Genomic DNA, 24,755 nt, shown 5'->3' with positions numbered 1-24,755 from the left:
AAGCTCTTTGCTCATCCTCTGCTTCTTCACTTTGTTTATTTTCCAGCCAAACTGGTTAATTTCACAGCAGGTACACCTAACAAGGGGTGTCTGGACTGGGTAGCTGTCTAAATAAATAGTCAAGATTACATATATTCTATGATTTTCCAGACATTATCCTTCAAGTTAGAGAGGACAATACCTGAATTAACCTGGTGCCTATTTGGATGGCGAGTTTCCATGCTGACAGGAGAGTTTTGAAAATCATGTATGTGTCGAACATTAAAGTGAAACCAATTTCTAGTCAGTCAATCAGTTTTCAAGGTCAACCATAATGATGTACCAAATTGCATCAGATCAGCCTTACAATGAAGTCAATATCACTGAAGGGTACAATTAAGTTAAACACTGTGGGGTTATATACTCTCACTAAGTTTCCCCCATCCTTAACCAGGAAAACTGAGGTCACCATGGCATTTAAATTTAAGATAAAGTAATACATCAAAAACCAGGGATTTATATGATTAAAATCAAACTAATTGTGCAATTATCAATTACCCCTTCCCTTAACTACAAGGTTGTTTCATTCAGTAATGCTGAGTTAAATGTAATCATGTCATCAGTGAAGTGTGAATTTCCAGTATATTCTTCATCTTCAGCTCTCAGTTGCTCAGGAATAAGAAAATGGAACGGATGCATCAAACCAAGATCTGACAACACAGAGTACGCTTCTGCTAAGTTTGGTTTGCATAGTTTTTCTTGGTCCTTTATGCTTTGATTTTGTACAATCCAAGGGATCATATGAATGACATTTGGGGATGGGATTAGAATTGGTAGACATTTGAGTTGGATATCCATCATTTTACCTGCACCCAAATCTTTCCATAAATCTTTTGAAGTTTCTTTGCTGCTTCTTTCTTTCTAAAACTCAATGCATTCCTACCACTCATTTATCTCTTTTGCTATCTCTTAACCAAACAAGAATTTGAGACAATTAATTGTACTTACTTGTATGAAATCTAAGTGATTTTCGTTGCTTAGTTTCTTCAATGAAGCCTCAGCTTCAGCAAACTGCTTTAAAGATTTGGACATCTCTTCCAACTGTTCATCAATTGATTCAATGGCAGAAGTACATTTTAATTGTATGGTCTCGATAATATTGGCCTCTTCATCATCAACAAAACTCCTGAGCTCCTGGAATTCCTTCTGAATCACCAATTTAAAGACGTCAGATTCATTCTGGGAAAATAAAGATAGCATAAAACTTGGACCAGTGGGCCGAGGAGTAGCAGATGGAGTTTAATTTGGATAAATGAGAGGTGTTGCATTTTGGAAAGGCAAATCAGGGCAGGACTTATACACTTAATAGTAAGGCTTGGGGGAGTGTTGATGAACAAAGAGACCTCAGAGTGCAGTTTCATAGCTCCTTGAAAGTGGAGTCGTAGGTAGATAGGATAGTGAAGAAGGCGTTTGGTATGCTTTATTGGTCAGAGCATTTACAGGAGTTGGAAGGTCATATTGCTGCTGGACAGGACATTGGTGAGGTCACTTTTGGAATATTGTGTGCAGTTCAGGTCTCCTTCCTATCCAAAGGATGTTGTAAAACTTGAAAGGGTTAAGAAAAGAATTACAAGGCTATTGCCAGGGTTGGGAGTTTGAGCTGTAGGGAGAGGCTGAACAGGCTGGGGCTGTTTTCACTGGATCATAGGAGGCTGAGGGGTGACCTTTATAGGCATTATAAAATCATGAGGGGCATGGATAGGATAAATAGACAAGGTCTTTTCCCTGGGGTGGGGGAATTCAGAACTAGAGGGCATAGATTTAGGGTGAGAGGGGAAAAATTTAAAAGTGGTCTAATGGGAAACATTTTCACACAACAAGTGTTGTGTGTAGGAATGAGCTGCCACAGAAAGTGGTGGGGGCTGGTACAATTACTACATTTAAAAGGCATCTGGATGGATATATGAATAGAAAGTGCTGGCAAATGGGACAGATTCATTTAGGACATCTGGTCTGCATGGGCGAGTTGGACCTAATGGTCTGTTTTTGTGCTGTATATCTCATGATTCTATGACTCTATGTGATTCTCCCAAGGAAAAACTGAAAGAAATACTAGGAGTAGAAAAAGATGGAATGTTAATGGAGAGAATATGGAGTGTCCAGATTACAATTTAGGACAACAGACCCTAGCAAGAATATCAGAGAGTTCCTGACCTAGAAACATTAGAAACAGGAGCAGATCATTCTGCCCATCAAGCCTATTCCACACTCCAGGAATATCATGGCAGGCCTTCCAGCTCAGTTACAGTTTCCTGCTCTAACACACTAAAACAGACAAGGAATTGGTCATTACGAAGGAATAAATGAACTCTGGAGATATCACATTATTTAGACAAAGGTGAATTTGTTGAAATTTTCAAAAAGTGATGTGAAACAGACTCAACAACTGCAGACAAAATGCCAACTTAAGGGCTTCATCTCTCCACAGCAGGAATTCACCCAGCAGTGGGCGGCGGTTGCCACTAGGAAGACCTAGAAGTATTCAGAGGGAGCGGGGGGAGTGGGACTGCTTTATTCAAAAGTAGTCAGTGCCTGGTGAAAGGGCACAATTTCCACTAAAATCAGTCCACGGTATCAGATAAGGTGAATTATGGAGAAGGACCGAAATGATGATACATGACAAAATGACCCTCATATTATCAAAAAGACATAGTTGGTTGCTTTCTGAAAGGATTGCTTTGTGTGTTGCATGAGAGTGGGAGAACAAGGTGGGAAAAGTGAGGTAAGACAATAAACAAGTATTGTGCTGCTGGAAAGGCACAGCCAGTCAGGCAGCATCTGAGGAGCAGGAGAACTGACGTTTCAGGCATAAGCCCTTCATCAGGATGAAGGGCTTATGCCCGAGATGTTGATTCTCCTCCTCCTCAGATGCTGCCTGACTTGCTATGCTTTTCCAGCACCACACTCTTTAACTCTTATCTCCAGCATCTGCAGTCCGTACTTTCTCCTAATAAACAAGTATTGTCTGGAGAAAAACTTTTTTTTGTCTGGGCCTTCAAGTTAGATATTGTCAAGGATGAAGATATTGCATGTCAAAAGGGGCACAGGAAAGACTTTGCAACTTATCTTGCTGTCTGAAAAATGAATACTTTGCAAATGCCCAATCCCTCAAATTCCACCACGAGTTCCGTCTTGCCTGGGAAATGTTGAATGCTCATGAAGCTCGTAGCACATAATCATCATTAAGAGTTGTTCTTAGGACTAAAGAGTTATATATACAATCGCAGCATCAGAATCAAACATATTTCTCATTGAATGTGCACAGCTAAATCTCTCACACTACAATGAAAGTCAAAATTGGATATGAACAGAAATTTTTCGTTGTGAAAAGTACACCTAGAAATGGTGTAATAGATGAAAGCTTATCAGTTTTCAGTTCCCAGTTCCCCCTACTTTAAACGTGAATTGATCCACTGCAGCAGTGACTCAGGGTTCTGAAAGGCACAAAACACTCTATCAGAGGAACTAAGCCAGAAGATTCTGGAAGGAATTTTAACATTCTGGACATTTTGTTATTTAGGAAATAAAATCAAGTGTCCAAGTTGAGCATTCGCAGTGTAAATTATTCTGCTGTATTGCTTTTATATTTGTATTATTATGCATTTTCAATAAACTTGGTATGTGTTTTAGCCTGAAAAATACATAATCTTGAATGTGATGTTTGCTATCGTATGGATATGACATGAAAATATGGTGGGGAACATCCAAATAATTTAGCAAAGGGTTCTTCCTAATCCTGTAGCTTTCCTCTCTCATTCAGAGATTGTACAATTGTATGATTTGCTGATTTTAAAAGGTTCAGGTTTTTCTGTAGTCCAATAGCTACATGTGGACTACAGTAGTCTGCTATTCCCATCACATAATTATTGAAGAACACATTTCAGAACACATTGACTGTGGTATCAGTCAGACCTGCCCCTAAACGTGCAATTTATGGACTATTTATCCATTCATATCAAACTTTATATCAAAGAGGAACATTGCTGAGATGATCTCTTCGAAAAGTATGCACTGGACCTTGTAAACAATCTCCAGTACTACAAACTCACAATGATACGTGTCTTGTTGTGTATCAGCTTGTTCATTTGCCCCTCCATGCTGTTCTTTTGGGTCTGAACTCCTGTTATGTGCAAAGCAAGTTGTTCCTGTAAGGAAATGTAATATTAATTAGGCTGCCGCTAATGTTTCTTGATATGACCAATATAAAGATTCAGTGTGAGGAATTCTCTCCTGTGGCAAGTTTCCTTAGTATATCATATTCATATCACCCATGAATTTCTGGCAATCATTCTCACATCTGATGTTTGTAGAGATTTATAACCACCATAAGGGCAAAACTGGTGGGATTACATTTCAAGCTCAGGTTGTATATGAAATGACTTCAGAATCCAAAGAAGTGCAACTCGTTGCTACAAGTGGTGGTCTTACAATTTCATTGTGCAAGATACCAGCACTGGATGGTATCATGTAAAGTTCAAGGGGAACCAAGACATGTTTTCTCTCTCTCTTAACCTACTTAAGTACAATTCGAGCGATGATGGAGAGTTGTTTTTCAGACTGGAAGCCTGTGACCATTGTGTGCCGCAAGGATCAGTGATTGGTCTACTGCTTTTTGTCATTCATAAGGAGGTATAGTTAGTAAGTTTGCAGATGACACCAAAATTTGAGAAGATGGGCCAATGGCCCGAGGAGTGGCAGATAGAGTTTATTTTAGATAAATGTGAGGTGCTGTATTTTGGAAAAGCAAATCAGGGCAGAACTTATCCACTTAATGGTAAGGCCCTGGAGAGTATTGCTAAATAAGAAGACCTTGGAGTACATGTTCATTGTTCCTTGAAAGTGGAGTCGCAGGTTGGTGAAAATGATGTTTGGCATGCTTTCCTTTCCAGAGAATTAAGTATAGGACTTGGGAGGTCATATTGTGGCTGTACAGGACATTGGTTAGGCCACTTTTGGAATATTGTGTGCAATTTTGGTCTCCCTCCTATCAGAAGGATGCTGTAGAATTTGAAAGGGTTCAGAAAAGATTTGCAAGGATGTTGCCACGGTTGGAGGGCTTGAGCCAATGGAAGGGGTTGAATAGGCTGGGACTGTTTTTCCTGGAGCGTCGGAAGCTGTCAGTGACCTTACAGAGGTTTATAAAATCACGAGGGGCATGGACAGGGTAAATAGACTAGTGATTCTCTTTGCTAGCAAACAGGAAGGGGCAGGTTGTCTAACCAGTCTGACTTCAGTGAACTTCCTGCAGACTATATTATTGAACTTCTTTGGGAATACTGCTGAAAGCCTTCTCAAAAGTGCTTGGAATTTTAATACCAAGGGTGGGGTAAGAAATGGTTATTGCTGCTCCAAGAATCAGACTCACTGACTCTTGATAACAAAACAGAATTATACTTCCAATGATATGACAAAATCTACTGAGATAGAACTAGTTATCCATTCTGGCAGAACTTATCCACTTAATGGTAAGGCCCTGGAGAGTATTGCTAAATAAGAAGACCTTGGAGTACATGTTCATTGTTCCTTGAAAGTGGAGTCGCAGGTTGGTGAAAATGATGTTTGGCATGCTTTCCTTTCCAGAGAATTAAGTATAGGACTTGGGAGGTCATATTGTGGCTGTACAGGACATTGGTTAGGCCACTTTTGGAATATTGTGTGCAATTTTGGTCTCCCTCCTATCAGAAGGATGCTGTAGAATTTGAAAGGGTTCAGAAAAGATTTGCAAGGATGTTGCCACGGTTGGAGGGCTTGAGCCAATGGAAGGGGTTGAATAGGCTGGGACTGTTTTTCCTGGAGCGTCGGAAGCTGTCAGTGACCTTACAGAGGTTTATAAAATCACGAGGGGCATGGACAGGGTAAATAGACTAGTGATTCTCTTTGCTAGCAAACAGGAAGGGGCAGGTTGTCTAACCAGTCTGACTTCAGTGAACTTCCTGCAGACTATATTATTGAACTTCTTTGGGAATACTGCTGAAAGCCTTCTCAAAAGTGCTTGGAATTTTAATACCAAGGGTGGGGTAAGAAATGGTTATTGCTGCTCCAAGAATCTCCCACCCTGCCCCCTGTAAAAACGCCATCCCATATTCCCAATTCCTTCGTCTCCGCCGCATCTGCTCCCAGGAGGACCAATTCCAACACCGCACAACCCAGATGGCCTCCTTCTTCAAGGACCGCAGATTCCCCCCAGACGTGATCGACGATGCCCTCCACCGCATCTCCTCCACTTCCCGCTCCTCCGCCCTTGAGCCCCGCTCCTCCAACCGCCACCAAGACAGAACCCCACTGGTTCTCACCTACCACCCCACCAACCTGCGCATACAACGTATTATCCGCCGCCATTTCCGCCACCTCCAAACGGACCCCACCACCAAGGATATATTTCCCTCCCCTCCCCTATCAGCGTTCCGCAAGGACCACTCCCTTCGTGACTCCCTTGTCAGATCCACACCCCCCACCAACCCAACCTCCACCCCCGGCACCTTCCCCTGCAACCGCAGGAAATGTAAAACTTGCGCCCACACCTCCACACTCACTTCCCTCCAAGGCCCCAAGGGATCCTTCCATATCCGCCACAAGTTCACCTGTACCTCCACACACATCATCTATTGCATCCGCTGCACCCGATGTGGCCTCCTCTATATTGGTGAGACAGGCCGCTTACTTGCGGAACGCTTCAGAGAACACCTCTGGGCCGCCCGAACCAACCAACCCAATCACCCCGTGGCTCAACACTTTAACTCCCCCTCCCACTCCACCGAGGACATGCAGGTCCTTGGACTCCTCCACCGGCAGAACACAACTACACGACGGCTGGAGGAGGAGCGCCTCATCTTCCGCCTGGGAACCCTCCAACCACAAGGTATGAATTCAGATTTCTCCAGCTTCCTCATTTCCCCTCCCCCCACCTTGTCTCAGTCGGTTCCCTCAACTCAGCACCGCCCTCCTAACCTGCAATCCTCTTCCTGACCTCTCCGCCCCCACCCCACTCCGGCCTATCACCCTCACCTTGACCTCCTTCCACCTATCCCACCTCCATCGCCCCTCCCCCTAGTCCCTCCTCCCTACCTTTTATCTCAGCCGGCTTGGCTCTCTCTCTCTTATTCCTGATGAAGGGCTTATGCTCGAAACGTCGAATTCTCTATTCCTGAGATGCTGCCTAACCTGCTGTGCTTTGACCAGCAACACTTTTGCAGCTGTGATCTCCAGCATCTGCAGACCTCATTTTTTACTATAATTAACTTCTGATTTCATTTGGATCTTAACAATCTTTAAGATCTTGTGCCTCTGTCAGAAACAATGGCATCTCCTGAAGACTGGCATAAGCAATGCCCAGTGTTATTAATGCAATGGCCATGAAATATTACATTATTACAGCTCCATCTAAATAAGGCCATATTTGAGCTGGGACGTCTGGTGGAAGTGATGCCAGAAAATATGGCTAGTTCTAAAATAATTAAGGATCCTGTATTCTGGGGGTCTCGTTCACTCCCACCTTCCCATCAAGTATCCTGCTAGCCCATTGGAAAGGAAAATCCTGTTTACTATCTAATCTCACTGACAACCTGGAGAAGACTACTTAAAGCTGAGTGTAAATACAGCATTGTAAATATAAATGCTTAAAGTGCTTCTTTCAAATGCCATTGTTAATTTAAAATAGGAAATAACCCAAAAAAAGGGAATATCACTGATAGCAATTTCAGGCCTGAAATTCAGTTTGTGAGTGAATCCAATTATTCTTTGGAGAATTTAAATTAATTAGGCTAGATTAATGAATAAATATTTCCTAATAGGCTAATTTTCCAAACTCTTTGAGATGCAAATCCAAGTATAACATTTCGTAAGTGAGTAAGTGAGTGTATGAAAATATACTAATGACTTGTAAAGACTTAACCAGTGAGACATACAGGTCCAGTTCATTCACTTTCTTAGGTAACACCAGAACAGCACTCCATAGGTAGATAAACACAGTTTCAGGAAAATAATACTACCTTTCCACAACAGAAAACACCCGCAATCTTTCAGTGCCACCAACCTGAGATACAGAAGGTTGAGACAGAAACAGGCTGTTACAGCCGAGTTTGGAGGATGACCAGATTCTTTTCCTTGTCCCACTTCTCCATTGGTCATAACAAAGTTTGCATTTGAAAAAGGAGGATATTGGCAGCTATACATAAGATTCTGAATAGCTTCGTATCAGATTCACACCAGCCAGGCTCCTTTAGTAACAAGTACAGAACCTACACCTGTCTAGATGAGTTCAGGTCTCCAACATTCAAGAAGCTTGACATTATTAGGGATGAGATTACGCATTAATCGGAAATGCATGGTAAACTAGGACAGAGTCAATATGGCTTAGTCAAGGGAAGGTCCGGCCTGAAAACTCTGTTCGAATTTTTTGAGGAGGTAGACAAAGGAAAGTCAGTCAAAGTCATGTGACAAGTTACCACGCAGGAGGCTGCTAAATTAGATAAGAGCCCATGGTGTTAGAGGCAAGGTACTGGCATGGATAGAGGATTGACTGATTGGCAAGAGGCAGAGAGTAGGGATAAAGGGATCTTTTTCAAATTGGTAGCCGTTGACTAATGGAGTTTCACAGGGGCCAGTACTGGAACCACAACTATTCACATTATAAATTAGCAATCTGGATAAAGGAAATTAGGGCATTGTTGCTACATTTGCAGATGACACAAAGCCAACTGGAGAGACAGGTAGTGTTGAGGAAGTGGGGAGGCTCCAGAAGGATTTGGACAGACTAGGAGTATGGGCAAAGAAGTGATATATGGAATACAATGTGGCAAAATGTGGAGGTTATGCACCTTTGTGGGAAGAACAGAGTTGTTGACTATTTTCTGAATGGGAAAATAATTCGGAAATCTGAAGCAAAAAAGACTTGATAGTCCTAGTTCAGACCTCTCTTAAGATTAACATGCAGGTTCAGTTGGCAGTAAAGGAAGGCAAATGTTAGCATTCACTTCAAGAGGGCAAAAATACAACAGCGGGCATGTATTGCTGAGGCTGTATAAAGCTCTGGTCAGACAGCATTTTGAATATTGAGAGCAGTTTTGGGTCCCATATCTAAGGAAGGATGTACTGGCATTGGAAGGGGTCCAGAGGAGTTTAACAAGAATAATCCCAAGAGTAAAGGGCCTGGCATATGAGGAGGGGTTGAGGACTCTAGGTTGGTACTTGATGGAGTTTAGAAGGATGGGGGGGGGGTTAGAGTGGGCGTGGAGAAGATATTGCCATTAGTAGGATAGACTGGGACCCGAGAGCTCAGCCTCAGAATGAAAGGTCGACCCTTTAGAACTGAAATGAGGGGGATTTCTTCAGCCAGAGGATGGTTTGTCTATGGAATTTAGTGGCGCACAGGGCTGTGGAGGCCAAGTCATTGAATCTATTCTAGTCAGAGATAGATAGGTTCTTGATTAGTAAGGGGATCAAGGGTTATGGGGAGAAAGTAGGACAACATATCAACGATGATTGAATGGCATAAAAGACTCAATTGCCCAAATTCTGCTCCTATATTGTATGGTCTAAAAGTGCTGTAGAAATTCACCAATTCCTTAGATAGCACCTCCAAACACACAACCACTACTATCTAGAAGGACAGCAGATACATGGGAACATCACCATCTGTAGGTCCCCTTCCAAGCCACTCACCATCTCATTCCTTTAGTGTTGCTGGGTCAAAATTCTGCAATTCCTTCCCTAATTGCATTGTAAGTGGATCTACAGTATAGACTGCAGCAATTCAAGAAGGCAACTCTGCACCACTTTCTCAAGACCAAGCCAACTATGTCCACATTCCACAAATGAATTTTTTAAAAACTCTAGCACAGATTATTAGGGGTATAACTTTCTGTTCTCCAGATCAGCATAGGAAATATTGAAAAATATGGGAACACAAAGAAAATGTTTAAAAATCAGAATTTCCACATTGAGGAGAAAATCAGAAATTGTTTTCTCAATGTTTAAACAGCAAGGTCAGAATCACGCTAATGAATGGTGACTGTCTTGTTTCCATTGATGCTTTTCAAAACAACAGCCCAACTCACTGTTATTTCCCATTATGTAAGTCAGGGCAGTTACAAGCAGCGACAGCTTGATGCTTGCACCTCCAGGCCTTCATCTAATCCTGTCTTCATCACAACACCTTGCATGTTCCTTGGACATCATGCTCTTCCATCCTTCATCCACCCAGGTCAATGACTATAGACCAACAGCCTTACCTTGTCATTGTGGATGCTTATGGACCAACTCAGATACCAATTCAGCTCTTCAGGACTTCACTTTGGAGCTCTGGGAACACCTACGATTTGCATGTTTCTGACAGATTGCTTTGCATGTAGGGACATCTCATGCAGCTACACAGGATTCATCTTATGGCTCTTAGTTTACATTCACTTACTTACTCTGTGCTTACTTGGAGGCTGTTGGCCTTTACGACTTGCTTTGCTTTTTAGACAGAGAGAGAGGCAGGCAGCTTGTTATGATTTGAATAGTCACGTGAATGGACATATTGCTGCACAGTAGCATACTCCATCAATTTCACACCTCCAACATGTGCCAAAAGTTATGTGGCCTAATACTGGCATGAGCTTTAACCAAACAGCCATTTGTGAAAGTCAAAGGAGGCCAGTCCTTAATGGGGTCAAGGGAGAACCATGGTTAGTCAGAGGGCATCATTACAGCTCATCCAATTTCAGAAAGGAGGTTGGTGACGGTCATTCCCGGAAGGTCAAGTGCTACCTGTCCAGGGATTACAAGTGGGTCAATTGGAGTGCTGTCATTAGTTCAGGGTATAGAGCAACTTTCCTGCAATGAGATAAAGGGAGAGATCAAGTGTGTTGGAAGTAGTTGGAAGAGCAGTCAGTGATGATGCAGAAGTCGGAGAGGTGGTGAGGTAGTGGTGTCCCCCAGTAGGAAGTGCAGATGGCAGGAAGGGGAGCTAGTTTGAGAGGATGAGATGGGTGAGAATGGTTGAGTCGATATAATGTTTTAAATCATGAAAGTTGTAGTCCATGGGTCTTGGGGAGCTTAAGGTGTTGTGGTGGACCTGTGACTATGAGGTAGCAGAGAGAAGATAGTGACACTTAAACCTTGCGAAGCACAGAATATTGTTAACCTTATTCCATCATTGCTGTACATTTTCACCCAGGGTTCTACACTGACCCTCGGCCACTATCTCAGTGCAGGAAGGCTGTGTACGGTGGTGTTGGGCTCTTTTGCTGCTCAATTAGAAAAGGCACTACTTTCCTTTCCACTGGAACTGCTTGGTCAGTGAACCAAGGAACTGACTTCCCTTTTCCTTTGGGATGACTGGCAACACCTCAGCAAAGGGAAATTCCCAGCTTGCAGCAATGTGAAATGATACATAGCTGGACTTCAATATGACATCAGAGGCATGAATGTCACAAAGTCTCAGCAGCAGTAAACACCTTTGCCTGTCCTATAAGGTGCACAACATAGAACATCTGCTTGCACACATGGATCACAGTAGCTATTCTTAATGGTAGCACCCTGTACCTACATGGTGAACACACAAAATATCAGGAGGAAAACAGATTTGTCAGTCTGTGGTGTACATAGGGAAATGCTTTTTTCCCCAATTTCTTTCTGACATATAAATTATATAAGTCATATATAAATGACATGAAGGATGGAAGTGAATGCACTATAGCCAAATCTGCAGATGACAAAAGATATGTGGAAAGGTAGGTTGTGTGAGGGCTCCAGTTTTTAAAGAGAAACCGAAAGAACTGTGGATGTTTTAAATCAGAAACAAAAACAAAGGTTGCTGGAAAAGCTCAGCAGGTCTAAGAACACCTGTGAAGAGAAATGAGAGTTAACGCTTCAGGTCTGGTGACCCTTCCTCAGAACTGCTTTTTAAAAAATAAGGGAACTACTTTATTTAATATCCACAGGAATATATAAAAACTGCTATGATAAATCAGAAGTTTAAACAAGTTAAATATAAATGCAATGTGTGAACCAACATTAATATACAATTAACTTGCAACATAATTTGCATGGACTAGTTAGAAGCTGTGTACGAAAGCTTTCAAGTGGGAAACAATTGTTAAGCAGGTGACAGAGAGGTTTGCGAGGGAAAGATGGGAGGTGGACACAAAGGAGGAGCCCAGAGCATTGGGGGAGGTTGGGAATGGATGCAGCACTTCCCTTAAGAAAATCTCTGTTTACATTTTCAAAATATATAGGGTTTGCATTCGTAATGCCCGCTCATACCAATGTCACTATTTGTTCAGAAAGCAAGTACTGCTGTTGTTTATCCAATAACAGTCCCTTTTGCCTGGCAGCATCATCCCCTTTGTCACTTAATCTTGCCTTACATCTTATCACAGACCTTCCTTCCTGTTCTTTAACCCCTTGCACCCTGCACTTGATTCAAACTGCTGCATCTCCAACTCCTTCCAGTTCTGATGAACTTCTCCACCACACAGAGCAACTGCAAGAGGTGCAACATCTGCCCCTACACCTCCCCTCTCACCTCTGTCCTAGGCCCCATACAATCCTTCCAGATCCAGCAGAGATTCACCTGCATTTCAACTAACTTGATCTATTGTATCTGTTGCTCCTCTATATCAGGGAGGCCAAATGCAGATTTGGGGTCCAGTTCAAGGAGCATCTGCACTCTGAACGCAATAACCAAGCTGGCCTTCCAGTTGCCATCCATTTTAATTCCCCCCACCCCACCCCTGGCGACATGTCTATCCTTGGCCTCCTCCACTGTCAGAGTGAGGCCAAATGGAAACTGGAGGAACAATTGAAGTTTACAGCCTAAAGGCCTCAGCAATGATTTCACCAACTTTAAAATCCCTCTCCCCCAGCCTTATCTCATGTCCAGCCCTTTCCCTCACCTCCCTGACCTGTCTTAACCTGCCCATCTTCCTACCCACCTATCTGCTCCATCCTTCCCACTAACCAATCAAAATAACCCCCTATCTGCATCCACCTATCACTATGCCATCTGCCCATCTCCCAGTTCCCCCCTGCCCCCCCTCCGCCCTGCCCCCCCCCACCCCCCCCACCCCCAACCATTTACTTCTGGGCTTCCCATACCCTCCCCAGTTGTGACAAAGGGTTTTGTCCTGAAATGATGACATTCCTGCTCCTCGGACGCTGTCTGATCTGCCATTCTTCGTCTACTCACTGATGAAAACACTAACTTGAAATGTTGACTGCTTCCCACTCTTTCGATGCTACCTGACCTCAGTGCTTGGAACTATTTTGTTTCTTATAACTTATTATTGTTAAAAGCACTAAAGCTGGTTTCAAGTCATAGAGATGTACAGCATGGAAACAGACCCTTCGCTCCAACCCGTCCATGCTGACCAGATATCCCAACCCAATCTAATCCCACCTGCCAGCATCCGGCCCATATCCCTCCAAGCCCCTCTTATTCATATACCCATCCAAATGCCTCTTAAATGTTGCAGTTGTACCAGCTTCCACCACTTCTGGCAATTCATTCCATTCACGTACCACCCTCTGTGTGCAGTAATCTGGCTTTTGATCAAATGTAAAAGAAAGCAGTCATGACCACTAATCTTTGAAATTTCAATTGCGTAAGTGATAATTAATTCATGACACAGTAGCTAGAATTGCAAGGAAAGGTAAGTAGAATAAACAGGGAAGTTCTAACAAAAAACAAAAACTGTGGCTGTGAGGATATAGCAGCTCCAGAAATTGAGCACAAAATATTAGGTAATTATTATTTTAAAAAAGAAAACTTCTAACCTTTGGAAATGGTGTTGATGTTAAATCCTCCAAGTGACAATATAAATAAATTATATTTTAAAATATTAAATAATCAGAACTATATCCATCCAAAACATAGTGTAGCAAATTTATTAAGAAACAGTCTACGTTCAAGTCAAGCAATGAATTCCTTTGCTAGAACAAAGCTGTCATTCTTGTTTTTGAGTTACAAAAGCATAGTTCTTATTGTGAAGAGCCAGTGTAAACATTCAGTAAATCTCCACAGATAAATCTTCTCTATTAAGTCATTATTTCTACATAATTGTTAATAAGCATTACATTCCACAATTACAAATTCACTGAAACATTGGACTTAGGTTTAAAAGTTATGAAGTTGTAAAAGGCATCACCTTATGTGTCATTTTAAAGATTAATCTTTCAAGGCAGAAACAAAAACAGAAGATGCTGGAAATGCCCAGCAGCTCTGGAAACATCTGTGAACAGAAATCAGAGTTTACATTTTGGGTCCGGTGACCCTTCCTCAGAACTCCAGACCAGTTTATACAGAGATATTGATAAGTTAAACAAGAGGGTAAAAAAGTTGGCAAAGGGAGTATAATGTGGGGAAACTAGAAGTTGTTCATTTTGGAAGGGAGAACACAAGAACAGTATTATTTAAATGGAGAAAAACTGCAGAAAGTTACAAAACAAAGGGGACTTGGGAAACTCATGCACAAAACACAGAAAGCTGGCACACAGACACAGCAGCTAATCAGGAAGGCTAATGGAATGCTGGCCCTTATTTCAAGGGGACTGGAGCATAAGAAAGAATATGGAAGTCTTAGTACAATTGTACAAAGTGCCGGTGAGATCATATCTGGAATACTGCAAACAGTTTTGGTCCTTTGATTTAAGAAAATATTTTATTTCACTGGAGGCAGTTCAGAGAAGGTTCATTGAGATGAATCTCGATACAGCGGTTGCCTTATAAGCAAAGATTTCAAAGGTTGGACTCTACACATTGAAATTTAGAACAATGAGAGATGATCTCATTGAAACATAGGATTCTAAAGGGTCTTGACTGGGTAAATGCTGAGGTAATATTTCTACTTACAGGAGAGTCTAGGACCAGAGAGCACAGTCTCAGAATTAAGGGTGTCAATTTAAAACTGAGACAAGAAGGAATTTCTTCACTCTGAATATTCTGAGTCTTTGGAATTTCTTGCCACAGAGAGCTGTGGGGGAGGAGTCCTTGTGTACATTTAAGGCTGATTGGATTCTTGATCAGTCAACAGTAATAGGAAAGTGGACATAAAGAATGTTAGATCAGCCATGATCCTACCGAATGGTGGAGCAAGCTGAATGGTCTACTCCTGTTCCTATATCTTATGGTCTTATTAGGAATAATAGGAGTGTTGATGTTAGCGGTGAGGCCTTGCGAATGTTTAAGGCTGAGATAGATAGATCCTTGAATAGTCGTGGAATCAAGGGTTCTGGTGAAAAGTCAGGTAAATGGTCCTGAGAAATGTTGGATCAACCATGATCCTACTGAATGCCAGAGACGTTTGAAGGGCCAAACTGCTTACTCCTATTCCTGTGGCACATGCCTAATGGTCCAAAATCTGTGATTCTTCAACTGTATGAGTTCACTGCAATGCTGTTTCTGTACATGCACATTTATTACTCCTCCAAACAGGGGTGTTACCTATAAATGCAGCATTTCTGGAGATGGTGTTGATGTAAAATCTTCCAACTGAAACCTCCACTTGCAGTGATAAGGTCTTCCAGTCAATTTTCGACTCTCAAACTTTGATAAGAAGGCTTCCAGAAAAAAAGAGAAGGAAGGCATAGGCTGTTACTCAGTCCACATTATCTCTAACTCTGTGTGCAAACCCAAAACTATTTATTTCACTGACAAAGCCTGGTCATGTGACCTTTCTCTGAAGGAGTTGCAGATTCAGTGACTCCCGATGGGCAACTTGTGTTCTTCGCAAATGCAACATTTAACCCTGCTGCAGCATGTCTACTTTGTTTTGCAATGTGTTCTTTCCAAAAAAAAACAAAATATACTTGCATTTCCAGTCAATGATATTCTAAATTAATATTTCAGATGACACATACTCAGGACCCTATATTCCCATTCAGCACTATTCCAGTTCATAGCATTAGGTCATGGACTCATCAATACAAATTGAGATAAAAGATTACAGGTCACGTGCAAGCTAGGTCCATTGTGGACCCTGGCCCACTACTTTCAAACACTAAGATATTTTAAAATTTCTTTCCTCACTTAATGGTAAACAAGCCAAGCTTGATCATTAAACTGGTAACAATCTGCTTCAGCCTTTGCCATGAATCTTTGATATGACAACTGATTTTGCAAATTACTTTCATGGCTTTAACTATTTGTGCTGCACTCTACTGTATTAGTTTTCACATAAATGTCAACAATGAATCTTGTGAAATCTGCAATTTGAGTGTTAACAGGTAGAAAGTGAATACAATGATAATGACTCTTACCTTCATTCTCTCATACACACTTGAGAGTGGTGTTATTTTATGTTGCTTGTGCTGTCCGATGATTCCACAGAGCCCACATATTATCTGCTGGTCCTTCTCACAGTACAGGCTCAATGGGTTGTGATGATCCCTGCAGGTTTCCTGATCACTGCTGGACCCATTCATTACCATCAGGGTGTCAATGACACGAGCCAGAGAGACATTGGGAGAGGAGCTTCTGCCGTCCACAGCCTTTCGACACACAGGACAAGTGAAACAACTGGCCAGATTTCCAGAAAGGGAGTGGATGCAATTCTTACAATAGCTGTGACCACATTGCAGCATCAAGGGCTGCTTGAAGACCTCCAGACAGATGGGACACAGGAGATGGTCCTCCAGGCATTGAAAATTCTGCCTTGCTGCCATGGTTAAACTTCAACTGTAATTACCCTCTCCTTGTGTTGACTCGGCTGCAGCCTTTATCGGTGTTCCTGCAGGATGGAGAAAGGTACCTTTGGGCACCATAATCATATGATCTTGTTTTCATTCAAACTGCTTTTTTTACATTGCAGATTCCAGTACAATTAGGTCACTTCAGTGCCTGTCTTTGAAATGTTCAACTCTCTTCATTTTTGCTATTATCTCCTTTCTCTCTATTCTAAATTTTCTCTCTGAAACATAATTGCAATTCTACAGGTAGTGGCTGTTTTCTGACACCTCATGTCACGAACTTAAGAGTTTAGTGTTATACCTTTATTTTATTAGGCATCCCTATGGACTACAGAGTACATTTACTATTCAACATCTACTTCTGTTGTTTTATTGCTGTCACTGGCTGATGCTAACACACTTTTTGCTGTGGTAAGTCCCCCTCCAGACGTGTGGCTACATTATATGAGGCTGGCATGATCTTTAGTGCATTGCTGAGTGAGGGCTATTGTAGGAACTTCGTCATTGGATGACACATTAAATCAAAGGCCTGTCTGCCCTCACTGCAGGATATAACAGATCCCATAGTTCTACTCAAAGTGACATCTCAATATCCTCACTGGCACAGATTAGCCTTCAGTTAATAATTAGCCCTGAACCACCACCTAAACGAGTTATTTATTTAATTGCAATTTATGGGGAGTTTGCTATGCATTTCCTACCTGACAACAATGGCAATGCTTCTTCTTTATCTGTAAAGCAAGACGCTCTGAGTTTGGGAATGACACGATGTAAGTTAATTTTCTTTTTAACTAGAAATTGTGATCATTCACAAAAACACCAAGATATGCATCATGCATTTGGATTGACTGCAGTACAAAATTGTGGAGCAGTGAACTGGTTTAGTTTGTACAAAGTTTATGAATAAACAGAAGCCGTTTTTCACGAGTTTAACTTCATGGTAATGTTTAAACAAACAATAAGAGGACTGTCACTTCTCGGAGTCTTGTTAGACAAATAAGTGCTGAAGAACTAGAGCAAATGGTCCGTGCAACTTAACCCCTTAGCAATCTATATACACACCCAATACACATGACAATAAATAAATCAAATCAAAATAATTCATATCTCCTGGGAGAGACAAAAAGCTAACACTCAATTTTGGAAATGTCCTTTCTGACCCCTGAGTTAGGGACAGGAGATACAGAGCAGAAGGGAAGAGAGGAAGAAGAGGAAAAAGGTAGGTGTTAAGGAGAACTGAGAAATGGCAAAAGGAAGAGAATATGGGAGTGAAGGAGTGAGAAGGAAAATGGATGAGAAGGAGTTAGGAATAGGCAGAGAAAGTCCCAAGGATGGGATGAAACATAAGTGAGTGGGAAAAGCTTAAGTACCAAAAATAATTCAGAATGATAAAATTCTCTCAATGTGAGGGTAGGAGGTAAGCTTTCTCTCAGCAGAGGGCTGGGAAGGGACCAAAGAGGAGAGAATGACAGGAAGCCTAGCTACTAATCTCACTGAGGAGGGGAATTGAGAAAAGGGCTTGGGACCAATTATATTGCAACATTGTGCAGAGGGCCTCAGCCGAGTTAGAAATTAGCCACATTTGTCTGACTGCCCCAAAAACACACTGAGCCAGTGAAGGTAATTGTTGGGCGTGCAGTAAGTTTGGCCAATTATAGACAGGGAAGGTTGAAGCTATTGTCTTGCCACAAACCAGATTCCTTATCCAGATGCTTCATCTCTCTCCATGGCCATTGTCTAAACCAAAGTAAAACTAATCACAATATTGGAGTGCTATTTGACTCTGAGCTGAGCATCCAACCTCAAGTACTCTCTATCTTAAGATCATTTACTTTCACCTATACAATATCACTAATTCCATCCCAATATTAGTTTATCTGCTGCTGAAACCTTCATATAGTTTGACATTAAAGATACTTCATGAAGCGGTGAAATAATCCCACAGCATCATAGGCTGCTCTCTCAATAGATACCCCTACTACTTATGGTGAATTTAATCTAAGGGTAACCATACCTCAGGCAGGGTTAAATTGAGAAGGCACTGCTATTAGCTGAATCTGTACTTTTAACATCGCTTTGCATCGTCGACTAGTCGACTGAACTAAGTACGTTAACTAATAACTTGTGCGTTACTGCTAAATTTGACTATTCCAATGCACCTTTGGCCAGCCTCCCATAAGATACATGAGCAGAATGAGGCCATTTGGTCCATCGAATCTGCTCCACCATTCGGTCATGGCAGATATATTTCTCAACTGCATGCCTTCTCCCCATAATCTTTGATCCTCTTACTAATCAAGAAATCTCTCATATTGTACTCGCTGTAAGATTCAGATCATCCAAATCTCTGCAGTCTGTATCCTAACTAACTAACTAACTAACTAACTAACATCTAGTCCCATTCACCCATCACCCCTGGCAAGCTCCTGGTTCAGCAACCTTGTTTTCAAATCATGGTGTAGCACCACCCATCTCACTATTTGCAATGTTTTCAAGCCACAACCATCCCTAACCAGCTGGGAACAATGTTCTCCTCCAAATCTGGCCTCTCCCACACCCCTGATTTTAATTACTTCATCAGTGTTGCAGATGCTTATCACTTCCTGTCGCTTAACCTTTCAGCATTCCCACCCTGAACTTTTGCCTCTCATATTTCTCATTTAAGACGCTCCTTAAAGATTACTTCTTTTACCAAACTTTTAGTCAGCAGTCTAACTTCTGTGCTGACTCTGATCTCCAGCATCTGCAGTCCTGAGTTTAACTAGGATCCTCTTAAGTTTTTGAATTTATGTTGAGAGACAGCTAGGTTGTACATTGGAGGCTCTGATCAGGTATTAAAGAAATGTCTGAGCTCTGATGAAGAGTCATTTAGACTCGAAATGTTAACTTGCTCTCTCTCCATGAATGCTGTTTGACCCACTGTGATTTCCGTACAGATTCCAGCATCTGCAGTACTTTGCTCCTAACTTCTATCAATCATTGTCAAAAGGTGTTGCGCTGGAAAAGCGCAGGTCAGGCAGCATCTGAGGAGCAGGAGAGTCGACCTTTCAGGCATAAGCCCTTCATGAGGAATGTGTGTGTGTGTGGTGGTGATTATGTTGGGGGGGCGGGGGTGCATCCAAGGCCCCAAAGGATCTTTCCACATCCAGCAGAGAATTTTCTGCACACCCAAACACTTCAGCTATTGTATCTGTTGCTCTCGATGTGGTCTCCTCTACATTGGAGAGACAGGATGCCAACTTACGGAATGTTTCAGGGAACATCTCTGGGACACACGCACTAAACAATCCTGTGGCTGAACACTTCAACTCCTACTCCCACTTCCCCTTGGCCAAGGACATGCAAGTCCTGGGCATCCTCAACAGCCAAATGCGAGCCACCCAACGTCTGGAGGAGGAATGCCTCATTTTCTGCCTTGGGACTCTCCAACCACACAGGATCAATGTCAATGTCACTAGTTTCCTCATCTCTGCTCCCCCACCTTATCCCAGATCCAACCTTCCAATTTGGCACCACTCTCTTGAACTGCTCTACCTCTCCATCTTCCTTCCCACCTATCGCCTCCACCCTCCACTCCAACCTATTGGCATCACCCCCACTTTCATCTAACTATTGCATTCCTAGGCACCTTCTCACCCCTCTCCCATTTACCTCTCAGCCCCCTGGGGGCATCCCTCCACATTCATGACGAAGGGCTTATGCCCAAAGTGTCGTCTCTCCTGCTCCTCGGATGCTGCCTGATGTGCTGTGCTTTTCAGTGCCACACTTTTCGACTCTGATCTCCAGTATATGCGGTCCTCACGTTCTTCTATCAATCATTGTCAAATTATATTTGAGATTGCTCCTGCAAAGTGTCTTGAAATATTCTATTGTATTAAAGGTGTTACATGTATGCAAGCTTTTGTTGGCACTTCTACATTTCTAAAAACAGAATCACTTACCACCTTTAAAATATGCTACATAATACTTTGTTCAGTAGATTAGATTCCCTACAGTGTGGAAACAGGCCCTCTGGTCCAACAAGTCCATATCGACACTCCGAAGAGCAACCCAGCCAGGCCATTTACCCCTGTACCTAACATTACAGGCAATTTAGCATGGCCAATTCACCTAACCTGCACATCTTTGGATTGTGGGAGGAAACCGGAGCACCCGGAGGAAACCCGTACAGACAATGCGCAAACTCCACACAAACAGTTGCCCGAGGCGGGAATTGAACCCGGGTTCCTGGCACTGTGAGGCAGCAGTGCTGACCACTGAGCCACCATTCCGCCCCTAACATGGCAGTTAAGATGTACCTTTGTTTAATACCTTATCTGAAGCTCCAAAGTACAATTTAACTGTGTCATTACACAAATTTAGAAACTAGGAGGATCCTAGTTAAACTCAGGACTGTCGATACTGGAGGTCAAAGTCAGCACATACAGGAGCCAAAACATACAGTAAACTTAAGATACTGAATCTCTGACAATACGCAAGATAAAAGGATGTGAATTACACCCATAATTGTAATACTTTCCGCAGCAGGACAATCCAGGTTGTCTACTTTACTGTTGCACGACACATTGTACTCCAATCTTTTATTTCCATCGACCAATATCATCTGATCAATTCAAGCATTCATTTATTTGTTGTTATCATAGATAGCTTCAGTTCTGAAACAAAATAATTAGTACAGATTAACATGATGTGACTGGATCTATTTAAGGAAAAGCACTGTGGCTCAGTGGTTAGCACTGCTGCCTCAGGGCGCCAGGGACCCGGGTTTGATTCCAGCCTCAGGCGACTGTCTGTGTAGAATTTGCACATTCTCCCCGTCTCTGCGTAGGTTTCCTCCCACAGTCCAAAGATGTGCAGTTTAGGTGAATTGGGTATATTAGATTGCCCATAGTGTTCAGGGATGTGTAGGTTAAGTGCATTAGTCAGGGGTAAATACGAGGTAGGGGGAATGGGTCTGGGTGGGTTACTCTTCGATGTGTCGGTGTGGATTTGTTGGGCTGAAGGGCCTGTTTCCACACTGTAGGGATTTTATAAAAAAAATTAAAGTATTATAGAACTATTTATTGTGTGGGACCTCCCTAGTTCCTTAAATAGATCCAGTCATATCATATTAATGTGTACCTGGCCAACAATGTTCATGTGATTGGTGGAGACATCACCTCTGAGACGTGCACTTTACAGGTGTGTTTTTAAATTTCTAGAACTATTTTTATAAAGCACCACTGTTTTTCACCTTGTTGAAGCAATTGTTATAAACCCCAGAGGATGTACAGCTTGTCCAACAATAATAACCAGCGTTTAGCATCTTTAATGTCATAAAATGCCAGAAGGCATTTCAGAGAAGCCACATTAGGAGACAAATAGGCAACAGTCCAAACATTTGATTGAGGGAGGTTTGAAGGAGAATCTTAAAGGAGCAAAGAGAAATGGAGAGATATCCAGTGTTTAGAGTCTTGGTGAAGCCAAAGATATTAGCAGCAATGCTGAAGCAAGTAACATATGGGATGCTCAAGAAGCCAAACTTAGATAGGGACAGATATCTGAGGATTGTGGGCTGCAGGAGATTGCAGAAATAGGATAGTGGAAGACTATAGAGGGATTTGAAAATAAGGACGTGAAGTTTTAAGTTGAGGCATTGCTTAATTGGGGATCAGTGTAGATCAACGAGCTCAGGCATAGACATATGGAATAATATGGATTAGGGATAGTCAACATGGCTTTGTGTGTGGGAAATCATGTCTCACAAACTTGATTAAGTTTTTTGAAGTGGTGACCGAGAAGCTAGATGAAGGCAGTGCAGTAGGCATTGTCTGCGTGGACTTTAGCAGACCTTTGAATAGCTTCCGCATGATAGACTGGTTAATAAAATTAGATCACATGGGATCCAGGGAGAGCTAACCAATTGGGTACAAAATTGGCTTGACTGTACAAGACAGAGGGTGGTGGTAGAGGATTATTGTTCAGACTGAAGGCCTGTGACCAGCGGTGTGCCACAAGGATCAGTGCTTGGTCCACTGTTGTTTATCATGTACACAAACAATTTAGATGAGAATATAGAAGGCATGGTTATTTAGTTTGTGAATAACACAAAAATTGATGGTATAGTGGACAGTGAAGAAGATTATCTAAGAGTTCAATGGATCCTGATCAACTGGGCCAGGAAGCCAAGGAATGGCAGATGGAGTTTAATTTAGATAAACGCATGGTGTTGCATTTTGATAAGACAAACCAGGGCAGCACTTACATAGTTAATGGTAAGGCCCTAGGGAATGTTGTTGAAAAGAGAGATCTGGGATGCAGGTACATATTTGCTTGAAAGTGTTGTCACAGCTAGATAGGGTGGTAAAGAAGGCATTTAGCACACTTGCCTTCAATGGCCAGAGCAATGAGTACAGGAAATGTCATATTACAGCTCCAAAAGACACCGGTAAGGTCACATTTGGAGTACTGCCTACAATTCTGGTCCCCTTGCTCGAGGAAGATTGTTATTAAACTGGAGAGAGTGCAAAAAGATGTACAAGGCTGTTACTGTGACTGGAGGATTTTGAGTTTTAAGGAGAGGCTAGACAGACTGGGACTTTTTCCCTGGACTGTAAGAGGCTGAGGGGTTTATAAAGTCATGAAGGGAATAGATAACATGAATAGCCAAGTTGTTTTCCTTAGGATAGGGGAGTCCAAAACCTATAGGGCATAGGTTAAGATGTGAGGGGAAAGATTTAAAAGGGATCTGAGGGGCAACTTTTTCATGCACAAGGTGGTGTATATACAGAACAAGCTGCTCAAGGAAATGGTAGAAGTGAGTACAATGTGACAGCTACCTGATGAATGAGCAGCACTCTGAAAGCTTATCCTTCCAAATAAACCTATTGGACTATAACTTGGTGTTGTGATTTTTAATCTTATTACACCATTTAAGACATTTGGACAGGTATATTAATAGAAAAGGTTTACAGGGCTATGGGTCAAATGCAGGCAAGTGGTATTAATTCAGTTAAGGAAACCTGGCCTGCATGCATGAGTTGGGCCAAAGTGTCTGTTGCCACCTTGCACGGCGTTATGGAAGACCAGCCAAGCCTGAGTGAAATAGTTGAGTCTACAGATAATAAAGACGTAAACATGAGTGTCAGCAACAGATGAGCCGAGATGTGTGTAACAGGAAGTTGCGGCTATGTTGTGTGGCTGAGTGGTTAGCACTGCTAACTCAGTGCCAGAGACCCAGATTCCATTGAACTCTCAGGCAACTGTCTGTGTGAAGTTTGCACCTTCTCCCTGTGTCTCTGCGAATCCCCTCCAGGTGCTCTGTTTTTTTTCCCTCCAAGTCCAAAGACATGCAGTTTAGGTGGATAGGTTATGCTAAATTGCCCGTAATTACCAGGGATGTGCAGGCTAGATGAAATCTCCCTGGTCAAACATAGGGTTACAGGATTGGGGTAGGCAGGTGGATCTGGGTGGGATGCTCTTGTGACGGTTGGTGTGGGCTCAATGGTCTGTTTCCACACTGTTGGGATTCTATGTGATCAGAAGCTCATTGTGGTGTGAAATACAGCAACTGTCCAATTTGGTCTCAGACAGACGCCAAGGAGGGGAAAGGGGTTACTTAAGGAGGGAATTATATTTAATGGAGGGAAAGAAACGCAATGGTTTCAGTCTTCCCAATACCTCATTGGAAGAAATTTCTGCTTCTCCAGTATTAGATGTCAGATAAACAGGCTGTTGTTTCAGGAGACAATTGAGGGGTTAAGAAGGAAGACGGTGAGGTGGAGTTGGGTGCTGTTAATATTCAGCAAAATACTGTTGTGTTGTTTGCTGTTGAATTGGCTTCTTTCTGCGCCGTACCACAATATTACTGTCACCTTGTTATTGCGGAGTCAGTATTCCAGCATTGTTCCCCATCTATCTATTTATCTCTCTCACACACACACACACAACATTTACTCTTGTTTCCAACATTAACGTCGTTTCCTTTCCGTTTTGAGATGTACCTCATCACCAGAAACATGCCCCTTCAACCTCCTGCCGTAAAGTGAACGCGCCGCTGTTTACGTCCT

General features: G+C 42.3%; 1 protein-coding gene across 1 annotated transcript in view; it reads right to left on the bottom strand.

The window, feature by feature from the left end:
* Positions 1–24,751, bottom strand: part of LOC132830268 (E3 ubiquitin-protein ligase TRIM50-like) — a 40,729-nt gene extending 15,978 nt beyond the window's left edge. Inside the window, exons 1-4 of the mRNA XM_060847812.1 lie at positions 24,690–24,751; positions 16,279–16,769; positions 4,089–4,184; positions 988–1,218 (exon numbers count right to left, since the gene is read on the bottom strand). Of these exons, the coding sequence (XP_060703795.1) occupies positions 988–1,218; positions 4,089–4,184; positions 16,279–16,683 (732 nt within the window). The 5' untranslated portion in view covers positions 16,684–16,769; positions 24,690–24,751. The remainder of the gene's footprint in view (positions 1–987; positions 1,219–4,088; positions 4,185–16,278; positions 16,770–24,689) is intronic.
* Between the last annotated feature and the right edge of the window lie 4 nt (positions 24,752–24,755).

This window comes from Hemiscyllium ocellatum, chromosome 31, assembly GCF_020745735.1.
Source record: "Hemiscyllium ocellatum isolate sHemOce1 chromosome 31, sHemOce1.pat.X.cur, whole genome shotgun sequence".
Classification (NCBI taxonomy): Eukaryota; Metazoa; Chordata; class Chondrichthyes; order Orectolobiformes; family Hemiscylliidae; genus Hemiscyllium; species Hemiscyllium ocellatum.
The sequence above is the reverse complement of the archived record's forward strand: the minus strand, read 5'-3'. Positions and strand labels throughout refer to the sequence as shown.